Source organism: Typha angustifolia, chromosome 7 (genome assembly GCF_048772165.1).
Source record: "Typha angustifolia cultivar Huaian chromosome 7, ASM4877216v1, whole genome shotgun sequence".
Taxonomy (NCBI): Eukaryota; Viridiplantae; Streptophyta; class Magnoliopsida; order Poales; family Typhaceae; genus Typha; species Typha angustifolia.
In genome coordinates, this window is record NC_133245.1 from 17,018,539 (window position 1) to 17,030,644 (window position 12,106).

Genomic DNA, 12,106 nt, shown 5'->3' on the forward strand with positions numbered 1-12,106 from the left:
GTTGCCTACTATCCATGTTTTAAAACCCCCCTCCCACCATCCGAATACTCAGACTACTAACAAGTAATAACAGAGTGCATCCAGGTTCCTCCACCATCCTCAACCATTTCAATGGCAAGTGTGAAGGTTTTTGGATCACCGACCTCCGCCGAGGTGGCGAGGGTGTTGACGTGCCTATTTGAGAAGGAAGTTGAATTCCAGCTTATTCGTGTTGACACCTTCAAGGGCCAAAAGCGTTTGCCCGAGTACCTCAAGCTACAGGTATTTATTAATATTCTTTCCATATAAAAGATTGCTAGCTATCAAAATATTGATACCAACGAGTGGGACTTTGAGCAATCTCACCAATCTATCTACTCTTCTATTCCAGCCTCAAGGTCAAGCACTCACCTTTGAAGATGAAAAGATGACCCTCGTGGGTAAGGGCAATATCCTTTAAAATTTTATTTTTTAGCACCACATATTTGAGGCTATATTTTATACTATTTTGAATCATTATTTTTTTAAAGATAAATTGACCAAAGTCTTATATATACCACTGCTCTCCGGGAGAAGTGTACTTTAGAAACTTTCTTGACGAATAAATGCAAAATATAGGCTCGAAAGGGTTTGCACATAATAAACATAAAACATAAGGTGCTAAATGTAAATTACCAGTATTAAGTTGCAATCGGCTTACCACCTGTTTGATCTTAGACTCGAGAGAGATCTGCCGCCACATAGCAGAGAAATACCAGGAAAAAGGCAACAGGGACCTCCTCGGCAGCGGCACGCTTGAGAGAGCTTCCATCGAGCAATGGTTGCAAACGGAGGCCTACAGCTTCGACCCTCCGGCCTCAGCGCTGGTGTTCAACCTGGCATTCGCACCTCTCATGGATATAGAGAAGGATGAGGAGGTGATCGAGCGGAGCAAGAAGAAGCTGATTAAGGTGCTCGACATCTATGAGCAGAAGCTGGCGGAGACGCGCTACTTGGCTGGCGACAAGTTCACGCTCGCCGACCTCTCCCACCTCCCCAATGCCCACCGCCTTGTGACAAATGCTGGGTGCCGCTCGCTGTTCACATCGAGGAAGAGGGTGAACAGGTGGTGGGAGGAGATCTCGAACCGGGCGTCGTGGAGGAATGTGGTCGGAATGCAGCAGGAGGCACCGCCAATGATATGAGATGGTGGGTTGCGAAAGTTGCCATATTGCATGATGCTGGCCTTTGGTTATGTTCTTTTCCTGTGAGTGTTTGAATTGTGTCCGGGAGTCCAGAGTCTGGAATCTCCTCGTCATTTGCTTACAGCATGTTGCTTTTGCTTCTTTATGTGTTGGGGTCTTGAAGTTATTCCATGGCTTTGTGCCAGTGGCACTACGGTTTGTTATCGAATAAGAAGTAAAGAGTTCTTCTGAATGTTACAATCTGCATTATTGGTTATTGCAAAAAAACCTCTCATCTTTCACAGTCTATCACATTCTAAGCTTCAAATGGAGCAAATAAATTGAAACATCAGAAGAATCATTATAATCATTGTTCAATCCATTACAATACAATCTGCTGTCAGGAACAGAGGTATGAATAGGAAGCAGAGTAAAGTACCTACTTCAAAGATCGGAACCAATCAATGCTCTTATGCTACATAACCAGAGCACTCTTATCACTTCCCAGTTCTGCTATCAGTAATTGCTCCTTATTGCTATTGAATCCATACTAAAATTGCAATGCGTACATGCAGAATTCATTCTTCTAAACCAGCAGCACCATCAGCTCCGACTACGAACCCTCTCTCCACAGCATAATCTACAAAGCCATAAAGAGGAAGAACTCCATCCCCGTACTCGCTAAACTTCTCCAGCTCCTTCTTCGCCTTCTCACGGAGCTCCTCTACGAGCTCGAGCGCCCGCTCCATGCCAACCGCCCTCACGACGCTCGCGTTGCTCCGCATCTTCCCGGCTCCGCCATTAGATTCCATTAACACATCGTCCACCAATTGGTACAATACCCCCACCGCCCTCCCGTACCTCCGCAGCGCCTCGCTCTCTTCCTCCCCGGCTCCGCCGAGCAATCCGCCGCAGACCGCTGAGCATTCTGCCATCTCCCCGAATTTCTTCTCCATGACGAGGAGGACCTCCGCCTCGCCGCCCGCGGCGGAGCCGGAGAGATCGAGGTACTGGCCGGCGGCCATCCCGGTGGATCCGACAGCGCGGGCGATCTCGTTGAGGACGCGGAGGAGGGTGTCGCTGGGGACGAGGGAGGGAGGCGTGCGGTCGACGACATGGGCAAAAGAGAGGGGGAAGAGAGCATCGCCGCCGAGGATGGCGAGGTCGACGCCAAAGAGGGCCTGGGTGGAGGGGCGGCCGCGGCGGAGGTCGGCGGAGTCCATGCAAGGGAGGTCGTCGTGGACTAGGGAGGCGGCGTGGCACATCTCGAGGGCCGTGGCGGTGGGGAAGGCGGCCGAGCGGTGGCCGCCGACGAGCTCGCAAGCTGCAACGCACATGACCGGGGAGGCGCGCTTGGCGGCGCCGGAGAGGACGGAGTGGCGCATGGCCTCGTGGATGCGGGCGGGGTAGCGTAGGGGGAGGGCGGCGGAGAGCTCGGAATTGATCTCGGATCTTAGGGTTTCCCAGTAGACACGGAGGTCAAAGGAGGAAGAAGGGGCGACGGTGGAAGAGGAGGAGCAACGGAGGGAGAGATGGTGGGGTTTGTGGAATAGCAGGGACGGAGAAGGGGTTTTGGCGAAGATGAGATGGGGAGAGAAGAAGAGGGCGGATAAGGCCATGACACAGAATGGAAATGAGAGCCCGGTACAGGATTTGCAATTCCTATCGGGAGTTGCGATTTGTTTTATAAGGCCCATTTCTTTGGATTTACATATTTTCTTATTTAATGGGAATATTTTTAAATTTTTTGGTATTAGTAAGGCTTTACCCTGGGTTAGAAGGAGCCCTTTCAGAAATTCTCAAAGGCAAACTGAGCAGAACCCAGGCCAAAGAGGAGGGTTGGAAATAGTTTTCAACCAGCAATTGACGCGCCTCGGTTATAACCTCACTAGCTGCGTCATTGCCCCAAGCGCAAAGATGGTTTAGACGAAGCAGCTGCGGCCTATCTATATAATAGTCGTACAACTACTGCCATCTCTCTTCTGCCGATGTGGGACTATTCCTATTTATCACCATTAAGACTTATAAAGAGTCCTAATGTGGACCTGATAGCACAGCTAGAAACATTCTTATAATCCTATATATGCTACTTAAATTTCGCCTAATTCTCAATATCAATTTTCCCGAGGCCAAATTTGTGATGCATTACAACACAATTAACAATATATATCTTCTATCCATCATCACTTACCACATAATACAATAGCATGTTAGAATCGCAGTTCTCATCTCCCTCTCACCTTCTGCAGACAATACCCTGCCCTCCATCTTTATCTTTACTTCCACAAGCAATCACAGGCAGGTCATGCACCTGCTGAACGCCTTCTCTTCTCGATCCAAACTGCGAGACGGCACAGTCTGTGGCAAATAAATGAGACGATGCGAACTTATCGGCGCCGCCCATGGTCGGCATCGGCGCCCCCATCTTAACTCGGCTGCGATAACCCAGCGCATAAGTCTGTCCCAGGACGCCGTTCACCGACGAGCTCAGTGAGCTAAACTTGAAGCTCAGCTCCAGATGAGCAAAGCAGTCGACGCCGTCCTTTATGTCATACCCATGCAACCTTGATTCCTCTGCAGTGATGGGAACTACTCTTGCTCTCATCTTGAACAAGCCAACCACTTCAGCCACTATTCCATTCTCATCGCCAACGCGTTTGATTGCTACTTCTTTGTCAGGGGACAACCACGTCTCCCCATCTTCAGTCAGAATTTTGATGTCCGCTCCATTGAATTGTATCTTCATGTTATCGTCGGATTGATACCATTTTGCAACCTTCTTGGCTTCTATGTACAACTGATGTGGCCCAAACAAGAGCCCAAGTGATTGGACCCAAGTGAAGTCCCTCCCTTTGCTGCTCTTTTTTCCAATGAAGTGGGCATTGATGTGGATGTCAGGGTCTGTGATGAGGCAGAAGTCCTTGTCTTTCCTCCCATGGAAGTAGAATGTTATGCCATCGCCTCCTATGAAGCGCGGATCTTGGCAAACCGCTCCTGGCTTGTCGCAGTCTGCGGTATACATTCGAGACATTATGTTCAACTCTATGTTTCATATAAGATTCGAACTAGAAGGAAACCAAATAAGACTTACCACAGTAAGGTTTACATATCTTGCAATCAACCTCACATAGATTAGGACAAGCAGGTGGACATTTAAGAGGGATTCCATAGCACTTTCCGTAGTAGGGATCCCTGCACTTGGCTTTTCCAGCACTGGCATGATGACAGAGGAAGCAACTTAAAGCAATCAAAAGTACCCAAGAGTATCTCATGGTTCCTCTTCTTCTTCCACCTTAGAAGAGATGAACTTAGGCATCCGTGGATGTGTTCAAATAGCACTTCCGAAAAGCTAAGTGCATCATGTGGACTGAGTTTTAAACAAGCACGATGACAGCGGTTAGGCCTTCTACTGCCTAACTGGAGCTCTATGAATTCAGATGAAAGTCAACCGTGATGGTAAGATTCCCTTGTGATGACTTGCGAGTTGCTGTTATCTTATTCCGTTTGATTTTGAAGAACAAATCAGATCGTATCGATCAATTGCCTGAATTCTTATTTAGTGAGAAATCCAACAAATATGCAACTAATTTCCATTTTATAGTACTGAAACAAATAAATGCAAGGATCAGGGAAACCATGCAGGTACAATTAATGGAAGGCATCCTTTATTCAATATTTCGTGGTAGATAGTACCATCATATATGTCAAACTTATATGAAGATTATAAATGGTTAATTTTAGTTATGTTGGTGGTCCTAAATGGCTGCCCTGATGGAAGAGTTGAGTAATCTCCACATGGTGATCATAACTTGGCACATTGCCGGGGCTGTCAAAAATAATCTAGCTGCCTCCGGTTTGACTTGCTAATGTTTAATGCTCAAAAGAGAGTCAATTTAAGATCGATCAAGTTCAATTTAAGCTTACATTAATTCAGACTTAAAATTACTTGTTGATCAGCTTGTTTAGACTCAAGCTCAATTCGAATTCAAAATTAGCTTAAATCAATATTATTTTAATTCACACTTAATTCTATAATTAGATTCGAAAAATAATTTCAATTCTAAGTTTGATCAAAACTCGACTCAATTACACCCTACATGGCTTAAATTGTGGTTCTTGTTATTCCAAAACTGTGACATGTAATGAACTATAACAATTTGGACCAGTTAATTGATCACATGAATTAACGATGCTGTCAAAGCCATCGTTGTCATCGTTTATTTTATTAGTTCATTCCCCCCACTTCCGTGTAGTTTGTGCTAAGAGCAGTAGAGATTGAAAAGAAAAGGGAAGAAACTTTTGCCATTACACATACCAATATACCATAGACCAATAAAATAAACGTTTTCCTCAACTTAGTTTGCATCAATTTACTTATCACTTGTAATGTAGTTTCACAACACCTAGATCTTTTATGGAGAAAGGTCGGTTGTATGAGATGGATGAAAGATCTAGAAACTACATCCAGAACTATCTGCCAAATATATTCTCGATCATCTTTGATGTCACAATTAGGACATTCCATTGGTACATGTCTATTTTAGTATCATCCTTCAAGGAGCAATTATGATTTCATATCATTTATAGAGAGACAAGTCCCTGTTCTTTGAAAATTATGTCTCAACAATCGGAATATGTTAGGTTTGAACTAGAATTAATTAAAGATATGAAGCAGTTGGATTAGACCTCCTTCTTCCTCGTTGGGTTTCTTTCTATGGTTATGTGGAATGTTCACAGAAGGTGGAGGGATTTAATTAATTAAAAGACAAGCAGAAGGTGGAGGGATGTTTCCCAGGCTCCAATATTGAAGAGGGGAAACCGCTCAAATTTCCACAAAACTATGGGTGTAATTAATTGGTCGCAAGTGGGGGTTTGGGGGTGGTGGTACCCTTTTAGAATTGCCTGCTACGATCTATTCTCTTCTGGGGACGGCTGGCTCCACTCCACCTACGACTTCTAACTTACAAAGATATAATATTCGTGCACAAGGTTACGTTTTCCGAGGCTCACTTGTGTCGAGTATGGATTCGCCTGGACTTTTATTATAATCGTAGTAATTCTTTAAAATGTTATCCAAGGTAGTGATACAATATGTAGTTGAGATATGGAGGAAGAGATAGCAATCATTGAACTAATACAACAAATTTTACAGAGTTATTGGGTGTGGGGTTTGTGAAAGGGCAACTTGGTCTCTTAGAGGTCCAGCCACTCTTCGTTATCCAGTTATATAAAAAGCGATAAAGTTTCAATACAATAATTTGCTAACCATAAGGCACTAACTAAAATATCTCATCTAGATATTCTTAGTATTATCTATTTTTTATACAAAAACTATATAATACCTCTCACATCTTTTACAGTGTCAGATGATAGTATAAAATATAAATTAATAATCTTATCTTTAACTTCTATCACGCAATAATTATTTTAATGGAAAAAAAAAAGGCAAGCGAACAACTAACGGAAAAAGATGAAGTAATGATCTTAATTTTATATAAAAAAAAACTGATTTAAGATTTTTAAAATAAGAGAAAAATAATTTTAAACATAAATATATAATAAAAAAATAATTTAACCCTGAATATAATTATAATTATGGTCGATTGAGGAGTTGATGCACGTGATGATGCGCCTGAGAGACTCTGAATAGATTCTCTAAAATCGAAACCGTTCACCATTTGCTGACGTAAGATCATTGTTATAGTCGGACTCGAACCCAATCACAGCCCCAGTCCGGACGTGTCTACCCGATCGATCGCCCGACACGTGGCATCAACGGCCCGCATTCTGCCAATATCCACCCCCGTTCCAAAAGGGAAGATGCCGCAGAATATTCTCCTCGGATTTCTCCTCCTATATATATAGATATATATATGTATGTCCGTCCTCGCAATTCTCATTAACTATCCTCCATCACCAGATTAACTCTAATCCTTAGTTTTCTCCTCTTCCTATATTTACCACCCGCTCCCCAAATCCGTTTGCCCCAACCGCAGTTGTAACGTTATGACTCCGCTCACGGATCAAGAGCTCCTCTTGGAGAAGCTCGAGGTGGTCAAAATCCAAGGCAGGGACAAGAAGGGCCGCGCCATCCTCCGCATCGTCGGCAAGTTCTTCCCCGGTAAGATCACGGTTTTTGATCGATTTGTTTACTTATTTTTGTTGGGATTAACTCGGAATCGAGATATTGATCGATCTGTCGTGATGGGATCGTACCAGCTAGGGTTTTGGGAGGAGGCGTTGAGGAGGCGTTGAAGGGGTACCTGGAGAAGCGGGTGTTCCCGGAGCTGGGTGATGGGAGGCCGTTCGTCGTCGTGTACGTCCACACCCGGGTCCACCGCGGCGACAACTTCCCCGGCGTTGCCGCCCTCCGATCCGTCTACGAGTCCGTGCCGCCGGCCGTCCGTGAAGCCCTCCAGGCCGTCTACTTCCTCCACCCCGGCCTCCACGCCCGCCTCTTCTTCGCCACCTTCGGCCGCTTCCTCTTCAGCTCCGGGTAAGTGACCCCGGCGCACTTAAAATTTTTAATTTGGTACCAATTATTGATGATAGTGATCGTACTTTTTAGGTTGTACGGGAAGGTGAGGTATGTGAGTCGCTTGGAGTTCCTGTGGGAGCACATGAGGAAGAAGGAGGTGGAGATACCGGAATTCGTGTACGACCATGATGAGGAGCTGGAGCACCGTCCGTTGATGGATTACGGTTTGGAGAGCAATCACCACCTCGAATACGACGCGCCGGGGTTGGATTCCGCCGGGTCCATGTTCTCGCTGCGGTGTATCTCGTAGCAACTTTTTGCCTCGGAATCTCAAATTGTATATAATATGAATACAACTAGTCAAATGTTTAGCTTTGGGTGTGATATAATCCAATCCTATGGTGTGGTTTTATATTTGGCCAATCCAAGATCAGCTTGTTGGATTTAGTCTTAGTCTCTTTTTTTAAAAAAATTATTAGATTATTTTGTTGGGGGCCTAGGAGATAAGATTGATGAGGAGTATGTATGAAGTTATCAAGTAACTTTATATTTGTGTAACCCATGAGGTTATACGTCATAGTGGATACTGGATTGGATTCAGGGGTGTAGAAAGGACAAGGGAGTTGGAACTTGGAAGGTAACGTATGGGAAAAACCGTGAACATCTTCTAGTGGAGCCGTGGAAGTTATCTTTTTGCTAGAAGGCATCGTGACCTGTTCCCCTTCCTGCAGATGAGTAATGCTATATCCACGGGCACGTTACTTTAAACATATTTAAAGAGTATTTGTGGGGGCAAAATAAGATCTCTCCTGCCAAAACAAAAGCTTCAGAGCTCCCAGATCTGGGTTTGATTGGGAGCTATGATAGCCTGGATCAGTAATATGGCAAGCTAACTTTGTATCTGTCATCTAAACTTGGACAAAGTTGGGAACTTTTTTTCCCAAAATTTAGAAATACAGGTGAGGTTTCCTGGATATTTGGTGTATCTCTTCCTTTCAAAAGAGAAAAAAAAAAAACTGTCAAGACAGATGAGTAGGCCATACTATAATGGGAGTTAATGCTGAAAGAAAAAATAAAATAAAATAAAAGGTGCTCTTGGATATAAGTACTCTATCTTTGAATCATTGTGATCACAGGGTAATAAACTGGACTAGAATCTTGATCATTAGAAAGCTCATAACATACATAATAAAGAAAGAAGGCAGATTTAAAGCTCCATTCTCATGCACTTCTCACTATTTTGTACATCTTGCATTACCAGGATCCCTAATTCACAGATTTGCACAGAAGAAATGATCCGAATTTTTCGTTGGTCAAACATAGGTTACTTCCTATTCTCAACCCAGTAATAGAAAATGAAAAGTTGCGAAATGCATTACCAAACACTAGCAATTTCTCAGAAAGTATCTGTGCATCTCCATAATAGACTTTAACTACTGGGTAACCATCTTCTTTCCTCTTCTAGGCTCTGGTCCTTACAATTTCACTAGAATTTCAATTCCATGGACCAGTCATCATTCAAACATTCTACTAATAATCCATTTTCTAATCAAAGCACGCAATCTGCATATTTACTGATAGAAGTATGACTAGTCAGCAGCAACCCAATGATCAATGTAAAGAATCACCATCATAGTACATGCATATTTAGTGAAGATGGCTCCAGACAACCTGAAACAAAGATATGTATGCATGATTTTTAAGAAATTTCACAATCAGAAAATCATCAGCTAAAATTTCAATCCATCAGAGATTGCAGCCACTAAATCTCTAAGGGCAAACTAGAATGCGAAAAGAGAACTGACATTTTGAACTTAGATATACTTGAGAGAATTCCACTAATATGTGGTAGAAATAAGTGAGTCAAGTTTAAATTTACGAGGCATGATTACTTAGACTACTACATGATACATTAATAGAATAGAGTACAAATCTACAGCAATGGAGTAATTAGACTACCTACCACATGATAAATTAACAGAATAGCAATCAGATTCATAGATAAGAAAACCAATCCACTGCAAAACACTGTCTTTATTCATCTAACAAAACTTACTGAAATTGGTACAGGTTACATCTTAGCTGTTGGTGACCAACTCTTTCCGCATTTCTAACATTGATACAGAAGATGATATTAATATACATCTCCCCTTTCCATGTGAAAGCAGTCAGCCTTCCAGATTACCTTTTCCTGTTTGTTCTGCATCACCACACACATCATTAGTCTCGACAAAATGAAAATCTGGGTAATTACGTTGGTTCAAAGAGTGAAGCCACAGTGCCACAGCTCCCTCTTTATGCTCCATAGAAGCTATGTGTGAGTAAATATGCTTCATCTTAAATTCCTCAGCCTCTTCGGCATAAGCTTCCATAGACAGCACCTCATGTGAATCCATCCATTTTTTGTTATATGAACTGAAGAAGCATTCATCAAGGAACAATCCAACCTCAGGTGCAGTCGGCACATTGATGTTTATATCCCTGAACACAAAAATTTACATTTTATCAGTTAATTTTTCCCCAAGTAATAAAAGTATTCAAGAAGAGAAGAATTCTTACTTCCGCAAAGCTACATCCATCAGCGATTCTGGTGCACAATTCCTCATCATTGCAACAGCAAAGCCAATCATCTTCCTGATCTGATGCAGCATAAAACTCTGGCCGACAACCTCACACTTGATGAAGTCAATCCCGTCGATGCTAACAACATGATCTGCATTGAAGGAAATGATGTATCTCCTTGCAGAAGGGTCCTCAGCCTTTGTTCTCGTTGTGAAATTATGAAAATTGTGAGTTCCAACATAACGCTTTAGTATTCTGTTAAACCTTTCCTTTTCCTCATCTCCATAGCAGAACAAACTTCTTCTAGCAACCGTTCCTTCTCCATTAGTACTCTCAACAGTCCCAGCTCTAGCCCTCCCGCCTTCTATTGATTTTTCTACTTCCATCGTAGATTCCTCTTCAACTAAAGGTCCTTCAGATCCCAGTTTACCATTACCCACTTCATGTCCACTTTCAGGAAACAAAACACTCTTTTCAAGATTAAATTTTGAAGCGCCATCATTCTCTCCACCTGCTGTTGCACTACAAAGGTCGGGCCTCTCTTCCTTTTTCAATTCAAGTTCACCATTACCAACTCCATTTACTGAATTCAGCTCAGAATCACCAAGGTCAGAATTTTCTCCCTCATTTGCGTCCCTCGGTTCCCGACCCATGATTCCAGGCACTTTCCTCCCCCTCTCGGAGCATTCAACGCATTTAGAAAGCTCGTTCCCAGATCCCAAGCTCGCCATTACGGCCTCTCTATCGGGATGCGCACTTGGATCGAGCGCAAACATAGGGAGAAGATAAACATATCTTCTCCGATCACAAAACTTCTTAGCATTGAATGAATTAGTAACTCTCTTGTACCCAAAGATCCGGATTTGATCGGGGAGGTGGGAGTTTAGGCGCGCGACGAAGCCTGGAGGATCGACGTAGAAGCGTCCAGAGACAACCTGGGCGACGGCGCTAACGCCTTTATCGGTGCGGGCGGATCGAGCCCACTCGTATCGGCGGGGGGCACCGCGGTCGTTCTCGGGGACAGCACCGGCGAGGTAGAGGGCCTCTTCGAGGTCGCCTTCTATGGTGCGGGCACCAGGGTTCTTTTGCATGCCTTGGTACCCAGCGCCGCAGTATGCGAGGAAGATGGCGACTTTGCGGCGCTTGTAACGCCGCCTTGCCTCGCCGGCTGCGGAGAGGGCGGTGGAGGGGTCGCCCTCACCGTCCGAGGTGGAAGAGGACATCTTTTGCTTCTTAGGGGTTGGAGGAGAGGCCATGGAGGACGTATTAGAAGGGAGTTAGGGAGTCCGCCATGGGATTTTTGAGAAAGGTGAAGGTTTGGGGAGGGCGGGATTAAACCCTAGATGGAAAGGAGTTGATAGGAGAGAGTGGGTTACTGCCGTCGGATTGGAAAGAAGGAGAGTTATACGACGCATGATTTGCTTCGAGATTCATTTCAGATTTAGGAGATTAATAAAAGTCTCATTAGTAGCTGCCCTGGCACCGTCTATAAGAGCATCTCCAAGGGAGGCCAAGAGCCCCGTGCATATTAAAAAATCAAGATTATATGTGTATATATTTATATATTATATTATACATTATTTTATTGTTTCTTTTAATAATATTATTTTTTAATAAAAATTATAAGATTAGAAAACTCTAATGTAAATCTTTAAAATAAAACTAATATATAATAGTTTTAAAATAAATTCTAAATGTTTTACGTATTAAAATTATATTATACGAAGTAAATATCAATATAAACATGTTGTTAATTAATAATATCAAAATAATATTACATAAATAAATAAAATTTAATATCTAATATTAAAAATAATAAGTATTTAATAGTCTGATAAATTAAAAATAATTTAATATTATACTTATCTTAAAGTTTCCATAATACCTTTTCAACAATACCTTAAATAATTAGTAAATTAATTAA

The 12,106-nt window shown here is 43.0% G+C and overlaps 5 protein-coding genes and 1 non-coding gene across 6 annotated transcripts; 2 read left to right on the forward strand and 4 right to left on the reverse strand.

The window, feature by feature from the left end:
- The first annotated feature begins 19 nt into the window (after nucleotides 1-19).
- On the forward strand, nucleotides 20-1,401 carry LOC140763043 (glutathione S-transferase F10-like). Its single transcript, XM_073101074.1, has 3 exons — nucleotides 20-261; nucleotides 371-419; nucleotides 697-1,401. Exons 1-3 carry the CDS (start codon nucleotides 112-114, stop codon nucleotides 1,161-1,163), a joined length of 666 nt encoding a protein of 221 aa, XP_072957175.1. The 5' UTR covers nucleotides 20-111; the 3' UTR covers nucleotides 1,164-1,401.
- A 78-nt stretch (nucleotides 1,402-1,479) lies between these two features.
- Nucleotides 1,480-2,946, reverse strand: LOC140763041 (heterodimeric geranylgeranyl pyrophosphate synthase small subunit, chloroplastic-like). The gene has a single exon (XM_073101072.1). It carries the CDS (start codon nucleotides 2,837-2,839, stop codon nucleotides 1,721-1,723), a length of 1,119 nt encoding a protein of 372 aa, XP_072957173.1. The 5' UTR covers nucleotides 2,840-2,946; the 3' UTR covers nucleotides 1,480-1,720.
- Nucleotides 2,903-3,061, reverse strand: LOC140764080 (U4 spliceosomal RNA). The gene has a single exon (XR_012104956.1). It is a non-coding gene; the product is annotated as a U4 spliceosomal RNA (small nuclear RNA).
- Nucleotides 3,062-3,271: 210 nt separating this feature from the next.
- LOC140763492 (uncharacterized) lies at nucleotides 3,272-6,481 on the reverse strand. Its single transcript, XM_073101702.1, has 2 exons — nucleotides 4,234-6,481; nucleotides 3,272-4,151 (listed from the first exon to the last, which is right to left on the reverse strand). Exons 1-2 carry the CDS (start codon nucleotides 4,412-4,414, stop codon nucleotides 3,379-3,381), a joined length of 954 nt encoding a protein of 317 aa, XP_072957803.1. The 5' UTR covers nucleotides 4,415-6,481; the 3' UTR covers nucleotides 3,272-3,378.
- A 545-nt stretch (nucleotides 6,482-7,026) lies between these two features.
- On the forward strand, nucleotides 7,027-8,067 carry LOC140762936 (uncharacterized). Its single transcript, XM_073100922.1, has 3 exons — nucleotides 7,027-7,263; nucleotides 7,362-7,638; nucleotides 7,711-8,067. The coding sequence occupies exons 1-3, from the start codon at nucleotides 7,149-7,151 to the stop codon at nucleotides 7,928-7,930; spliced, it is 612 nt and encodes a 203-aa protein (XP_072957023.1). The 5' UTR covers nucleotides 7,027-7,148; the 3' UTR covers nucleotides 7,931-8,067.
- Nucleotides 8,068-9,634: 1,567 nt separating this feature from the next.
- On the reverse strand, nucleotides 9,635-11,640 carry LOC140763724 (uncharacterized). Its single transcript, XM_073102042.1, has 2 exons — nucleotides 10,180-11,640; nucleotides 9,635-10,101 (listed from the first exon to the last, which is right to left on the reverse strand). The coding sequence occupies exons 1-2, from the start codon at nucleotides 11,436-11,438 to the stop codon at nucleotides 9,789-9,791; spliced, it is 1,572 nt and encodes a 523-aa protein (XP_072958143.1). The 5' UTR covers nucleotides 11,439-11,640; the 3' UTR covers nucleotides 9,635-9,788.
- Nucleotides 11,641-12,106: the final 466 nt, after the last annotated feature.